Below are 16,603 nucleotides of genomic sequence, written 5' to 3' on the forward strand. Positions count from 1 at the left end.
TAAATTTACAAAAAAATATAAACAATTTATATATTAATTTATGAAATTCAACTATGAATTGGTAAAATAAAATATATATACTACTCAAAATAAAAACATATAAAATGATATAATATAAAATAAAAAATATTTATATATTAAATATTTTTAATTTTATAAATTTTTGATAATTTGAAGAAAAAAAAACATTTGACTATTGACACATAAAAAATAATGTCAATATATTTAACTAAACAAAAGAAGTGTGTTAGTAGTTTATGGTCTTATCTATGAATAAAAAGTCATGATTTCAATTCTTATTAAGACACTTTTTATTTTTTAATTCATTTTATTTTTTTCACATAAGTATCATGTCAATGGTGTACCTAAGTTCTACATCAACATTAATGTCACATCAAAATCAACATTTTACTTTAGATGGTCAACTGTCAAAAAGACCAAAATTACTTACTTTAAAAAATAAGAAGATTAAATGTCTTAATTTATAAATAAGGGGACCAAAATTATAATTTAGCCTAAGAATTATAACTCTTTTACTGATGTAAGTCTTATTAATACAACATATAAAATTAAGGTTAAATTACTCATTTGTTTTTTATAGTTTCACGATTTGTATTTTTTTAGTTTTTATAGTTTGAAAGTGATTTTTTTAGTCTATATAATTTACATTTTAATTCTCTTTTAATTCTTATAATAAAAATTAAAGTAGTCTAGCTAGTTATTTTTGTCAATTTTGTTTAAACTTCATTACTATTTGATTATCCTCTATAATTATGTAAGAAAAAATATTGACCTCAATAATGTACTGATTAATGAAGTAGTATAGCTAGTTTCATCATTGCTGTTTTTCTTTGATATATATATATATATATATACTTGTGTTACTTAAAATTTGCATATATATATATATATATACTTTGAGTAAAATCATCATTGATTTAAATAAATATTAGTTTGATATTTTTCTACAAATTAAAATATTTTTCCTTTCTTATAATGTTAGTATATTTCTATAGCTAACATGCCAAATAATTTACTTTACCTATAATAATATGGACAGCTCATAATAGGTTAAGATTTACTTAAAATTTTGTTTAGACACGTATAGCTAATGATGTCTTTGAATGACTTATGAAGAGTTTCAAGCTCAATTTCTTCTTTTGATTAAGAGGGGGAATAAAGCTTAAAATACAAAATTAAAATCATGTCTAAAAATCATGTGTTTCAAGATCAATAGATAAAACTAACAAAATGTATCAGTTCAATTAATTATATATATCTTATCTTAACTTATTTAATAGGTGGGTGAATCTAACCCTAGTCACTTTTTAATGAGTTTATAAAATACTAACTCATCTTAACGTATCACTGATTAGTGAATTAAACAGATTGACTTACCTAATATAAAAAAAAAAAAATTAAAAATTCTTCTTAAAGAAACAAATTTAAACTTCTATGGTACTTAAAGTTCAAAATTTTATAAAAAAATATAATCGTAACATCAAATGTTCTTAATTACGATCAATTTTAATTCTTTTGATTTTAATAAACAACAATTATAAGACATGAATAATTGTCTTAGAACTCACCTAAAATTTTTATCTTATAACCTAATGATTTTTTTTTAATTCGTAGACAAGTCGCGAGAAAACCGATCCATCATAAGTTCAATTCAGTCAACCAGATAATTTTTTCTTAATATTACTAGAATATATATTTTTTAATCCAATCCAAATACAACCTTCAAAGGTGATTGCTGCAAGAGAAAATTATCAGGGTTCAACTTGCATAGAGTGCATAACAGCATTTTTCGTATCAGCCCACATGAGGTCATTACTATTTTCTTCTGCTTTAAGTTCACCATTTACACTCTTATAAGTTTCACTGGGAATTTTTCTGGCATCTGTTTCAGCTAAATCAACCTTGGCATTAGCTCATCAGTTGCAAGCTCGAATTTCAATTCCATTAAGATAAGCAAGATCAATCTCTTTAAAAAGTGAAATGCATAGTATTTTCACACCTAACTCAATTACCAGACTCATTTGATTGAAAAAGTATTATTCAACTATTTTGTTTTAATAAAAACTTAGTGGAATAGAAATATTATATTTAAAATAATCTAGATATATATTTAAGCAATCTATGCATATTAAACTTTTAAAAAAATATATTTATTTTCATTACCAACAGGCAATTCCACTTGCACTATTTTGTGTCTCTCTTCAACGCTCGACACTGATGGCGATTGATATCCTGCGTTCACCTGTCTCCGCCGTCCGATTCTTTAACGGTGCCGCCACTCGCAGTCGTTGCTGTAGTAGCACCTTCCGCTTCAACGTATTTTTTTCTTAAAAGGAAACTATTTCATTTTCTCTCAAAGCCTGAATTTCCCCTCATTTCGATTTGCAATTCATTAGGGCGATCCTGCCATTTCCGCAGCAAAACGCAAAGCATTACAAAGAGCTTGAAGCCGCTGTTGACGTAGTTCGCAGGGCTTGCCGTCTCTGTCTTAATGTAATAGTAATCTTCTTTGTCTCCTTTTTTCCCTCTCAATATTTGGTTGGTCTGTAGTTGTTCTTAATTTTTGTGTGTATGGGGAATCGTCAGAACTCAGAAGTGATTCTGCTACATTTGTATTTTATGTGCATTGAAGAATGTTATGTGACTTGAGTTAAATGCCCGCACTCTGCAGGTGAAATCATCCTTGTTCTCAACTGATGAGAAGGTTCTTGAAAAAAATGACCAGACTCCAGTGACCGTGGCAGATTTTGGAGTTCAAGCTCTCATAAGTTTGGGTATTAACTTAGTCTCGTGTCAAATATAACAATTAGCTTAACATATTTCTTAATTGTGATGCGTGTATGAAATGAAACCAATGTGGAGTAAATGTAATGAATTTTATTTAGGGTCTGTTTCGATAAACTTCTTCACAAGCACTTATAAGAAAATAGGAAGGGAAAAAGAAACAAGCCTCTCCATAAGCTAATTTGTAGAAGTTCTCTCATTAGCTTTTTCAAAAATTATTTTTAACTTGTACATAAGCTAATTTTAGTTTATGGAGAAGCTTATTTCGTTTTTCTTCTCCTATTAATAAGTTTATCTAAATAGGTCCTTAACGTGGTCAATTACAGCTCTACATGAGTCGCTTTTCTTTTTGGGGACATAACAGCAATATGATGAACATTATTTTAAAGGACTCGGTGAAACTTAAAAAATGCCAATGAAATCTGATTAATACTCATAATTTCTGGCCAATGTGATTCATCGAAAATGTAATTGTAAACACTAGTTTGCTAAAACATATTTTCCTTGTATTAATGTAATTAGTCTAGTATTAGGATTACCATGTAGCCTTGAAAATGATTTGTCAGAAGTTATTATTCTTTTCACGGGATTGAAAATTTTGGTTTTATATCTTATGTGGTTATTAAAACAGAGTTAAATAAGCTGTTCCCTTCTATACCTTTGGTGGCCGAGGAGGACTCTGCTTTCTTGCTATCAAGAAACTTGGCAGATACTGTTCTTAATGAAGTAACTGACACACTTAGTTCCACTTGTAAACCATTGACACAAGATGATGTACTCGAAGCAATTGATAGAGGGGGCAAGGATGCTTTTGTATTTGGATCAAAGCCGGCCACATATTGGGTGGGCATATCTAAGCAGTTCAATTAAATGCTGTAAAGTGATGCAGTATAGCTTCTTAAAAATTTGATTCATGACTTCCTTTTCTATGTTGTTGTATGAGATGTTTGTTCACATTGCATTCCTGGAGATGAGAAAATGTTGGTAATTATTTTTGCTGTTTTATGAAAGCTACATACTTTTACAAGTGAATTTCTATTAGCCATTGGGACATTATCTATTTAAAGGTTAATATTGGATATTTATATATTTACTTCTCATGTTTGAATTTCCCCATCATAACTTATGGGAAGTCCATTGAATAAATACAGGTGCTCAACCCAATCGATGGCCCACATGGTTTTCTAAAGGCTGGCAAAGCCTTATATGTGGTAAGTCATAATGTAATTTATACCTTTTGAAGTTCTTTTCATATAAATGTAATAGTCTATGACAGAGAAATCCTAGAGGTTTCATCCGGAAATGCTCTTTGTTGTATAGTAAACCTTGTGATATTGTTTCAGCTATGATGTACTTTCCTCTCAACGACTGGGTACAAATAAGCTGTGCATGTATATCTTTAGATAAGGAATTCTTGCAATGAATGTTATTTTCTTCACAGTGCATCATATGTTGATCTGACTTTGTCATTATTATCTTAAAAATTGTCTAATGGATTTCCAAAGAAAACAGGTTGGTTTGGCTCTTGTGGTTGAAGGAGAGATTGTTGTTGGTGTTATGGGCTGCCCTAACTGGGAGGAAGACTTATCTGAGAAATCCTCTACTGAGATTGAGGAGGGTTGGGATTCTCTTGGTGGATCAGGAACTGTAATGATTGCTCATAACGGCTGAGGAACTTGGATGAAAAGTTTGAATAGCCAACTCAAATCACCTTGTGTGTGGACCAGATGTTTTGTTGATGGGTCTGACATAATACATAAAGCAAGCTTTTGTATTCCAGATAGTCAAACATGGGAATCACTGCCACTGTATTCCTTATCTAATGCCCCAAGCAATGCTGGCAATGTAGGGAGCAATCAAATTCTTCTTTTGGGAGCATGTTGAGGAAGGTCTCAGAAATATTATCTATATGTGTTTTTTACTTGATTACATCCAATCAAAACTTTTCTGATAATTGATCTATGAAGCGATCATTAGTTTGTGTTATATTCTTATTCTATTTTTACTGCTTACATTTCCTGAGGTAACTTTTAAAGTAGAATTACAGTCTGCTCTCTGAAAGGAAGTCTTTGTTAATATCTTTATCTGAAGTTTAAACAGAGAAGTTATTGCTCTAATTAGTAATTACTAATTAAATTAACTGTGATTACTATTTTTGCAATTTGTTGATAGTTTCATCTCATGGTGTTAAAATCGCCAATAACTTTAAGCTTCATTGGTTTTTAATCTTTTCTTTCTTTTGTTTGCTCATTTCTTGACATTCTTATGGATCAACGCAGTTTATGCAAGTATTTGATGGTTGCCTCTGGTAGAGCATCTATTTTCATTCTCTGAGCAAACGAGAAGACTATTATAGAGGTATCCTATCAATTTTTAAGTTTATAATTGGATGGATAATTTACGTAGTGATACTTTTTTTATTTGGTCTTGTGTAGGTATGGGACCATGCTGTTGGCATTATATGCGTTCATGAAGCTGGTGGAAAGGTAGTTTTTTTTTCTTATCATTTTTGGGTCTGTTAAAATATCTCATACTTTCATCTTGTATTCTTGTTGCGCATTTTCTTTTTTCTGTTTGACATGTAGTTGAAGGTATGACCGCATGAATAATGTCTTCCAAATATTTCCAGCGAAACTATTAGTACTGTAGATAATTGTTGTGCCCCCTATAACTGATGGCAGGTAGTTTAAATTTCGTTTTTCATCTAATTAAACAAGTGTTTGTTTGCTATTTGATGTACTTTGGCATAGTGGATTTCTTAGTGCTGCAAAGGAATTCTCATATGTAGTAATAAACTAAACTGATAATGTGGTGTAGTGGATTGTGCACAGCGGTCGAAACCTTTTAATTCTGCCCTGTTACTCTGTCCAGCCTTGAATTTGTGAAATGCCTGTTAAGTTGTTTTAGCACGGATTTATGATTCGTGGACACTTGTATATGATTCCAGACATTGCTGTATGAATAAGTGTACTTTTTTAAGATGACCATTTTTTTTTCTTTTAAATTGTTTCATTTGATAATATCCAATTTGATCAGGTAACAGACTGGCAAGGCAGCGACATAGATCTTGCAGTGGGTCATGTTGGCCGGCGGATTATATTTCCCTATGGCGGTGTCCTTGTTACCAACAGCAATTTACATGATAAGATTTTGCAGATTATCGATCAGACTTCAAGAGTTTGATGTTTTGTGGAATTGCTCATCCTCATTATTTTGTGAAATGATTTGTATTTTGATTAATTTTGTTGAACCTTTGTCACATATATTCTTAAATTTTCATTTATATGAAATATAATTGATATCCACTATTTTCTAGCAACACCAAACCCCATTGCCTAATTCTTCCTGTTTATTTAATAAAAGAAAATGCTATTTTTACATTATTATTTTTGGGTTCCAAGATGCAAGGGTGAACTTTGGGTTTCACTGTTTCAGCCTGTAGCCCAGTTCAAAGTCACTCACTACCTGGCCTTTGCTTCCTGCACTCGATAGGAAACTCGAATGAACAAAAATACCCTCTGTTTCTTTCTTTCTGTTTTCTGCGGATCTAGTTATAATTCCAGATTGGATAGTCCGGAATAGACAACAAAATGAGCACTTCTCATTTCCAAATTACTCATTCCAGATTCCAGAATGGGTAATCCCGCATGTTTTTCGGATTACCAATTCCACTATTCCAGAATTTTGTATGCATACACAAGTTTGTCACTTTGAATTGAAATACATCTTCTAAATAAATTGGATTTCGACAGAACTGTACCAATTATTACCTTTTATATATGCAAAAGCCTTGATTTTCTTAAGAGATATACTACACTAAAAATTGCTGAACAGTTCTAGAGTTAGCCTTCCGTATCCTGAAATCATTTTCGGCCTTTAACTATTGGCTACTCGATCGTTACCTATTTCATTATATTTGTAGAATTATAAAGCTTTTATATATAATTAAACCCCAATTCATGCAGGAAAGTTCTCGAGCTCCATCAAGGGCCAGGTGTTCTTTATAAATTCAATAGCATTGTCTCAATTTGCTTATCTTTCGCCAATTAATTAGATTTATATTTCATCAAAATCAATTAAATATTTAGATTGGAATATAGTTCTTACCAATAGAAGTAGCTACGAGAAGACGATGACGACGGTAATTTAAAAATATGCGTGATTACCTTAAAATAGTTGTGCTAGCTCTTTATTCGCGCAAGCTTCGGATCTCGTATCTGGAAATAATGCCATAAAACAAATAAAATATTTTTCAAAGTTTGTTGGAGCTATTGAACAGCTCATATGTCAAAACAAATATTAACAAACTCTAAGACAGCAGTCCACCAAATTTGTGAACAAAATGCCTGTTTACTACACGTGGACACCTTCTTGTGGATGGTTACGAGCTAAAAAAAATAAGATATAATTGCTCTTTAGGCATAGGGAAGGAAAAAAAGTTGGAGATAAAATGTATTTAAGAATTCACGCAATAAACTATACTATATGATGATTGCGTTACATGACATGAGAACGTCTCTAGGATATCAAGCACGAAAACTTTATCAACCTATCATAATCTTTAGTAGATTGTAGAGATCGGAGTTGGGTTTGATTTTATAAGCATACATACTTTAACAATGGCTCCCACACCATCAAATATTTAAGAGTTTTTTTATATAAAATCTTCAACATTTTCTAGAGGGAGGCAAACTGTTGCGACCAAGCCAAAAAGAGTAGAGTTAGGTTTACATAAATGGTTGCTATCTGATAGGAGAAATATTAAAGAAAACATAAGGGGAAACAAATCATGCGAGGAAATCTCAGTACTTGATTAAATTAACGTTTGACTTTATACCTTCTAGTGCATTAGGCAGAGTTGGGTGAGAACTTTTCAAGACAATGTATAAGCAGTAACCAATAGTAATTTCACACCTTACCATCATTTCAATTCATGAATCTTGAAAAATATGACAAAAAACAAAAGTATCAATATCCACGAAAGCACTTAACCATATATGTACGAACGAAGAACCTCAATTATATGTATAACGTGTATTAAGTGAAAAATGACAATGTGAAAACTGAAGAGTAAATATTGGTGATATATTTAAAAACCATGGTTAAATTTGTGTTTGATAAAAATAATCTTAACATCTATCTATGACAATCAAGATTAACTCTTCTTACCTTTCATATTTTTACTAGATACATCTGTTATATAGTTATATGTATATATGTGTGTTGACTGTTGAGAAAATTACTTTTATAAATATAAGTAAATGAGAAAAAGATATTGAATACTAGAAATATGAGTACATATATAGACCCTATGGTATAGCTACATTCACGGCGGTGAGTTTCCAAAACATTTTATAATAGCCTAGTTAAAATAAATAAATAAATAGTAAAACTCAACTCATAAAATACAAGACTATAATGTTCACATCGATCGATCCAATATAAAATTTCATTTCTTCTAAACAAAATGTATTAAAACTGTTATATAAAATAAGTAAAAGTATATTTTGAAATTAGCAACAAATTATAAAGATATATGGAAGTATAGGAGTATGTTGCTCACACTGAGATAAAAATGCCTGTTTGATGGAGAAATCATGAGGCGGTCAAGATCAATATAGTCCTTCTTAATTTCTTGCAGGTAGCATATAATTAAATTAATTTTCCTAATGTATTTTTTGTAAATTAAAAAAGTTAAAAATATGTAACTTAAAAATTGGTTGGTACTCTAAACAAGTGTGGTAATTTTAGATTACTTAATAATTTTTTATCCTGGTGATAATCATCTAAAATTGGGCTTCATGATCAGGAACATTTTATCCTTTTCCTCCCACTCGCTAATTTTTCCATGTCGATTTATTCTTCCTGTATTAGAAGACCTTCTTCTACACCTAATGATTAAAGTAAATTAACGAAATTGTCCTTCAATTAAAATTGAATTACAACTCTCCTCCCTACACACATATCCTCCCCTGTGTTCCATTTTTCGTTCTTCCTGTTGTACTGACACGAATCCCTTTTGTTCTCCCCTCCCTTCATCCCTCCTTTCATCTTCACCATTGTTGTTGGTGGTGTCGTTGTTGTCGCTAACGTTATGAGTACCTGTATCTCAGTTTAATTTTGACTGTGTTAGTACAAATTGGGAATTTGTATGATCATATGGATTTTGTTTATTTTTATTTATTTATTATTTAATAAATTATTAATTCAATTAATTTCTTTATTTAAAAATTAATTTTTAATTTTTTTGTTATTTAATTATTTTATAAATAACTATTGTTGTTTATTTTAAATATTTATTTAATTAATTAACTATATTTGTTTATTTAAGTTGATTTTTAATAATTTTTGTTTAATAAAAAATTTATTTACGAATTTTGTTTACTTACTTTAACAAAATATAAAATCTTATTAATACCGGAGAATTATTGAAAACATCAGAATAATCAATATTTTCAAACACATCATTTTTTTTCCATTGTCTTCATTTATATTAACTTCTTGGGACATTATGTTGTCATATATTTATTGATTTTCATCTATCTTAACAAAACATTTAAAAAAATTCAATGAGAAACTAATGATCCCTAACGACACCATACATAATTCTAATTATTTGTAAATAAATCTATTTATTTTAAACAATTTTCATGTTGAAATTTATTTTAAAATCTTCTACACTACATAAGTATGTTAATATATCAAAATAGAGTGTTAATTAAGTTAGTATTTACATAATTTATCTCTAGTTTTACACATAAAATTAATAATAAATATTTGTGTGAAATTCACAATTTATTTGATAATTGTGTATAAAAAATTAACTCCCCTTTAATATTTTCTTGGATCTATCTTTATCTATATATAAACATATAAATATCAATGTAGCATTTAAATAACTTTCCATACAACCCAAATCCTAGTTCACCTTATATTTCATGTTGCAACACCATGAAAAAAAAAACAATTGTGATAGGATAGGTCAAATAAGGCTAAAAACAGAAATCCAATTAATGTAATAATATTTACACAAATATTATAAAAAATTATAACAATTTATTAAAAAACATATATTTTTTAATTTTAAAAAATACATTATACGAATGGACAATCGGTATGATTCTTACGGATTGTAAATCTGCATGTTTATTAACACAAAAGTTGCAGGAAAAAAAATACCTCCGCCATTATATCGTAACACTAACCACGACAATAACCACATACTACCAATGAATCCCCGCAACAATACACATCGATTGAACGTCACAATAAGAAAGGAGGACCTTGACCAAAAGAAAATGAAAATGAATGGTGTATGAAGAAAATAATAAAAGAACAAAGGAAGAAGAAGAAGATAACATAAATACTTTTGAAATATTTTAAAAAAATGTTGGATAATGAAATTTTTCTTCCAAGGAAAGTCCCTTCAATGTCGGACATTATGGACTCATATGGTGTCTCTATCGCTTTCGTTTACTGTAAAAGCTCATTTATATGAATAATATGGGAGAAGTATTAAGTATAAATATAAATTTGACTTGTAATTGTTTTACAGCTAGCTAACTGTATTCTGAGACGACGGTTTATGCCTACAAATACATTAAGGCCAAATTAGTATTTAAGAGATAAGATACTATAAATACTTAAAATATTAACAAATAATTATGTTTTTAAGAAGGATGAGGGTTTTAATAAGTTTTATTTTAAACCATAATCATTACTTCAGCAATAACTGTAGTCCTGTTGGGATGAAAAATGTAGCATATACCGTCAAACTCAAAGATGGTTTCTTCCCTTTTCATAAAAAGTAAGCCTTGCATGTGTCCTAAATGGCTTAAGCAGCTGAGAAACTGAAATGGATTGAAATTAGTAGTTTGAATTTGAAACACTCGCACTAAGTATAGGGATAAGTCAATAAAGTTTTGAAAGTTCCCTTTCGCGTTTTCGCAACACAAGTTAAAGAGAAAATGAACAAATTAATTAGTAATGTTTTTCCGCTGATTTTTTTATGGGAGTTTCATAAAAGAGTTTAATTTTCATTGACCATAAGTATATTTTTTTTATATTATCCACAATTTATATGAAAATTTATAATTAAATAAAAATATAAAACCATATTGTCAATATATTTTTATTGTTATTTTTTTTTGTAAAATACTGTCATATCAAATGATATATTAGAAGTTGTTTTAATATTAATTGTTAAATATGACGTTAACAATAAGTTAAAGGGAACAGTATCAGAAACAGATAACGGATTGCAAAAGGCTGATAAGAGGCGTAGCATATGTATAGGAACATAAGAAAATAATAAAAACCCAACTTTTCATAATAATTTAGATAAATGGATCTTATCCCATATCATGCCTAATAAATGTTAGTACCGGAGTATATATTTTATATTTCGGTAAACACCGAACTCTATTATTGCCACGGCGTATATTAAATGCCCATCCTCAATCTTCTTTACATTTATTATGTACACACATTTAAGATGGTGACTAAAACAATACATACATTTGCTCAAATGTCTTTCCTGGAATAACACGATATATATTTGGGATGAACATTCGCTCAACTTAAAGCCCAACAATTAACCTAATAAGTTAATTAATTTCTATTTTTTTTTATGTGTGTTTCGTCTAGTTTATTTTAAAAAATATATTTAATATTTTTTTGAGAAAGTTCGTTTTTTTAAAAAATTATTACAAACACAAGTGCATATTTCTCATATTAAAAGTTTTTAATAACGTGTGATTTTTTAAATTTAATTATTGTTATAAAGTATAGTATTAATATTCATTAAAGGTATAATACATAAAGGGTATGATCAAAATGAAAATGAGTGAAATACAAAAGCCATAAAGATTACGAACACGTATACCAAATATTTTAAATTTTTGTATTTTTTCTGTTTGTAATAACGTCAACCTTGCAATGTTATATTCATAACAAAAATATAATTGTGCAAATATAAACCAGATTAATTATGTTTTTCATATATACAGAAAAATTAAGAACAAATAACAGACATATAGACCAAATATATACTTTACCCAATCATAATTAAAATTCATGCAGGCTTTGCAAGACAGCTTGATTTGCAGCAAGATATGAGAGTTGTCAATAAAAACACAAATCTAAAACAGTATGTGTACTACAGAACAGATCAGCTAGTCATTCAACATAAAAGGCTTGCTTTGGGCAAAAGGAAGAAAAGAGAAGCCACGTCCATGCATAAAGGAAGAAAATGAACGCCGTGTAGTCCCTGTAATAGAGAGATCAGAGGGGTACGTGGCGTGTGATTTTGATTACAGCTAATATGAATCCAGAAAGTTAGAGTGGTCACACCCCCGGAAAATGATGCCTTCACACTTCACTCCATGATAATCTTAAATGATTTTTTTTTTTATGAATTTAATGAATAGACACTTTTGTTAATATAATAAAATAATTTTAAATTAAATTCATAAAAAATAGTTTAACAAGTGATCGAGATATGCATGGCTAGATATATATAGAGAAAAAATATTCATAGATTAGATGAGACACGTAGCCAATGCCCACAGATATAACAGGAAGGACGGCACCGAATCAATTTGACTTGCCTTGTTTCTTAACTTAACTTTCTTCCTATTTATACCTCAAGCATGTAGTACGTCCCACTAAGGACCCTACTATCATAACTCCATTTTTCTCTCCCTCTCTTCTCTTTCTTAATTTACCTATTCTCTCACGTCTCAAATATTTTCTCCTCCATCTCTCGCCAGCTTCAAGATATCACTCATTGAGCAAAGTAGGTCAAAAAATTTGCTCAACAAGGTAAAACATTTATTAGTTAGCTAGCAGTATGGGGAGAGCACCTTGTTGTGACAAGAATGGCCTCAAGAAAGGACCATGGACAACCGAGGAGGACCAGAAACTCATTGATTACATTCAGAAACATGGATATGGCAATTGGAGGACACTCCCAAAGAATGCTGGTATGTCACCAAATTAAACTAAACTTAACAAAATGGCTCTCTTTTTTTTTTTTTTTTTGTTAATTTCAACTAATAATGGTTAATTTTGGTTCATTAGGGTTGCAAAGGTGTGGAAAGAGTTGCCGTCTCCGTTGGACAAACTATCTACGACCAGATATAAAGCGAGGTCGGTTTTCATTTGAAGAGGAAGAGACAATAATTCAACTACATAGCATTCTTGGCAACAAGTGAGTTATAATTTCTTTCTATTTTTTTTCTTTTATAGCTTTCAGTCAAGTTATTAATTAAATAAATGACAACTAACTTGAGTCAAATAAATTTAAGACAACACTTACATACAGTTTAAGTGCTTTTAATTAATGTTGTTCTTCCATTTAAATTGAAGTTTTATTTCTGTAATAAATGTTTATATTAATATTATTATACTAATGGATTATTGGATTTATGTGTAGATGGTCTGCCATTGCATCTCGCTTACCAGGAAGGACTGACAATGAAATAAAGAATTATTGGAACACTCACATTAGAAAAAGGCTTCTGAGGATGGGAATTGACCCAGTGACACACAGTCCTCGACTTGATCTATTGGACATCAATTCCATTCTAAACGCATCTTTCTATGGTTCATCACAAATCAACATCCAAAGGCTCCTTGGCATGCACCAGTACGTGGTGAACCCTGAGCTTTTAAAATTGGCTTCTTCACTCTTCTCCACCTCGCAGCAACACAATCATGACCCTGATGACATGTGTGCTCAAAAAGGTCAACAGAATCAGCTTTGCGATCCTCAAATTCAGAACCATGTTCCACACTTTGTCCAATATCAAGATCCAATTCAAGAAGTGCCTGCATGCAGCACCATGTTCAGCACCCCTTGTTTTTCAATGCCTCTAACTCAACCACAGTTGGTTGAGCCAAATAATGTGGACCAATATACATCATCAACTTTCACAGACTTCAGTTACCAACAACTAAGTGATTGGCACAAAGATGGGATTGCGTTAAGCACCTTAACAGATGACTATATGCCTCAGTTATCAAGCTATAATAATTATTATAGTTCTAATAGTCATCAAAATCTCATGTATCCTCAAGTGTCCGAACCTTCAACTTTTCATTCCAATAACAGCAATCATCAGAACTTCAGCTTCGCTTCAGTTCTATCAACACCTTCGTCAAGCCCCACACCGCTGAATTCGAACTCCACGATAATCAATGGGAGCAACACAGAAGACGAGAGAGACCAAAGCTATGACAGTAGTAACATGTTGAAATTTGAAATCCCAGATATTTTAGATGTGAATGAGTTCATGTAATGTGATCAGATAGATCTTCAATGATTAAATCGACCAAAACGTTGATCGATTATATCACATGTCCCCCAATTGTTTTTCTTTTCTGGGATAGCTTGATTATGGATCCATGATGTAGGTTCATACCTGTAACATTTCTTAATTTTCATTATTGATTAAATTTTCAAATGTTTAAATTTCTTAATTAATTGATCTTTGACTTTATTAGCAAGTACCAACGTCCTTATCTATTTTTTGAGTTATATAAAGTTTCTATTATTGCTACAGAGTACAGACCTATAGTACTATGCATATGTCTGCTAGTGCTTTCCCTCCATAGATTAGAAAGTGTTACTTTAAGAAAAAGCGCTAAATTAAAGGCAAGTATATCCTCCAAGTCACGACCTGTGTTTTACCGAAATAGAAAAGCCAAAATTAATAATGTTCATATCTTTTGTTTTATTCCATGGCAAAACATAAAATAAATAAAAAAGGAAAAGTAGTTGGTATTAATATATTTAAATTCTTAAAATGTATTGTTGTCAGCTGCATGTTTCACAGGATGCGTAACAAAATATTCAATATTCTCTGGGTAGGGCAACTACTTGTCTAGTTACATTATATATATATATATAGATTGTTTTTCTTTGAAATCGAATGCTTAGTGTTTATAATATTTTGATGAGCCTTTCTCCAATTAGAAGTTATTACCCAAAAATAGAAAGGAAAAAGAGAAATAAAAATAATTGAAGTGAAGAGAATGGAGTAGTGAGGAAATCTTTGGGAAGGAAACGATGATGAGCTAGGGTTTCAGATATCCCGACAGTGAGTCCAAGATACTGGCGAGGAGACCGGCGACGGCACGCCGGAGCATGTGTGAATGACACGTGTCCAGGACACCTGTATGTAATGGTTAAAGTAATATGATTTGCATAGGGATTATGGGTAATTGGAGCGAAGGAGGCATTGACTTAAAGATATAGGGGCACGTGTCCATGCTATGGCGGTGACACCGCAGTGTGTGGAGCCCGTATGTTGCTTTTGATTGAAATCACAACACAAGGCGAGACGTGCTTCTTGTGGTGTTTCTTTTTAGTATTTTATGAGAGCGTTACCATTAATAATTGGTTTACTATTAGGATTATTAATTGCGTCAGCATTTGAGACACGTGGATTCAATAATGGAGGAGTGGAGCCGGTCCAAGTTTAGTTGAACCGGGAACGGCGTTACTGTAAACTGAAGTGAAACACTCGATCGCCGTTGTTTCCTTATAACAGGAATCGAGTTGGGTTGCGTGCAATACTGTGTTCATGATTGAGTTGAAAAGCTGCGCTGTTTGCAGACTTGCATGGCAGTAAAAGTTGAATACAACAACTGATTAAACTATTTAAGTGTTATATTACGCAGATAGTACTTATATACAACAACTAGTTAGGTTTGAAGTTTCCAGAACTTAAAATTAAACTAACACATCCATTTATCTTAATGAATGAAGAATGTCATCGATATGAAACCTATTATTTTACACTTTAATTATACGGCTTATTATCTTCTAAAACATAGATTTGTGTTTCATGATCCATTGGAATCTACCTCTGACTTTAATTTTGAATTTTATTCTGGTTAGCAATGAAATGATATTCTGTAGAGTACAAGATGTACTCCAATCCTTATACTAAAGCATTAGAAATCTAACTAGAAAATTGAGTTGTGATCGATACATCCAGCACACTGGATTTATATACCAATTCAAAAATAAAATAAAAATATAATATATTACCAACATATATATGCTTGGAACTAAGTCAAGATTGAAGATTTATATGGTTTATCAGATAAATAAAATCAAAAGAATTTTGGTGGAAAGTAATTTTATTCCGCAGTAAAGATAATGACCATACCAAGACAAATCATATCATATAGAAAGACCTCTTTACCTTTTTATCTCTTAATTTTGAATTAGGGTGGTAGAAAAATCTGCAAATATGTACGGAATTGATAGAGAAAGAAAAAAATGGGCCCAAATCGTTTGATTTTCCTTTCAGAGCAACTCCATGATGTAAATCATCAATATAAATTAATTAAGACCTTGCTTAAATAAATAAAACTATAAATATTCAACTACATATAAATAATTATATATTCAAATTATTTCAAAACTCTTTAAAAAAAATTAAGAAATGAAGTCTCCCTTAAGTTATATGACATGTAAGTTATTACTAAAGTTTGTTGATCCAGAATTGAGCTGCTAGAAGCAAATGCGAGAGTTGTGGTGTTAGGTGAAATGACTTTTCAATTACGTGTATTCGATTTCTTATCGTTCTGTAGAAGGTACGGTCCATATATGAATTTTGAATTTTGCATGTGTTTTTTTAGTTTCTCTTTATCACAGCAAATTGAAGTACTCTACTCAGAAGCAAACAAGAATCTAGTCCTAATTTTTTCATGTCCTTTTGTGTTTGTAGTTGTTCTTTAACATGGACACGCCTCTATATAACTGGAAATTGGCTGTACATGGTTT

At 30.7% G+C, this 16,603-nt stretch overlaps 1 protein-coding gene and 1 pseudogene across 2 annotated transcripts; both read left to right on the forward strand.

Annotated features, from left to right (window-relative positions):
* Window positions 1–2,254: 2,254 nt before the first annotated feature.
* On the forward strand, window positions 2,255–6,110 carry LOC100798710 (putative PAP-specific phosphatase, mitochondrial; annotated as a pseudogene). Its single transcript, XR_005887760.1, has 9 exons — window positions 2,255–2,337; window positions 2,418–2,514; window positions 2,693–2,795; window positions 3,437–3,648; window positions 3,957–4,016; window positions 4,318–4,694; window positions 5,085–5,163; window positions 5,241–5,291; window positions 5,842–6,110. The product of XR_005887760.1 is annotated as a putative PAP-specific phosphatase, mitochondrial (transcript).
* A 6,301-nt stretch (window positions 6,111–12,411) lies between these two features.
* On the forward strand, window positions 12,412–14,313 carry LOC778071 (transcription factor MYB102). Its single transcript, XM_006594570.4, has 3 exons — window positions 12,412–12,788; window positions 12,886–13,015; window positions 13,241–14,313. Exons 1-3 carry the CDS (start codon window positions 12,656–12,658, stop codon window positions 14,103–14,105), a joined length of 1,128 nt encoding a protein of 375 aa, XP_006594633.1. The 5' UTR covers window positions 12,412–12,655; the 3' UTR covers window positions 14,106–14,313.
* Window positions 14,314–16,603: the final 2,290 nt, after the last annotated feature.

This window comes from Glycine max, chromosome 13 (assembly GCF_000004515.6).
Source record: "Glycine max cultivar Williams 82 chromosome 13, Glycine_max_v4.0, whole genome shotgun sequence".
Lineage (NCBI taxonomy): Eukaryota > Viridiplantae > Streptophyta > Magnoliopsida > Fabales > Fabaceae > Glycine > Glycine max.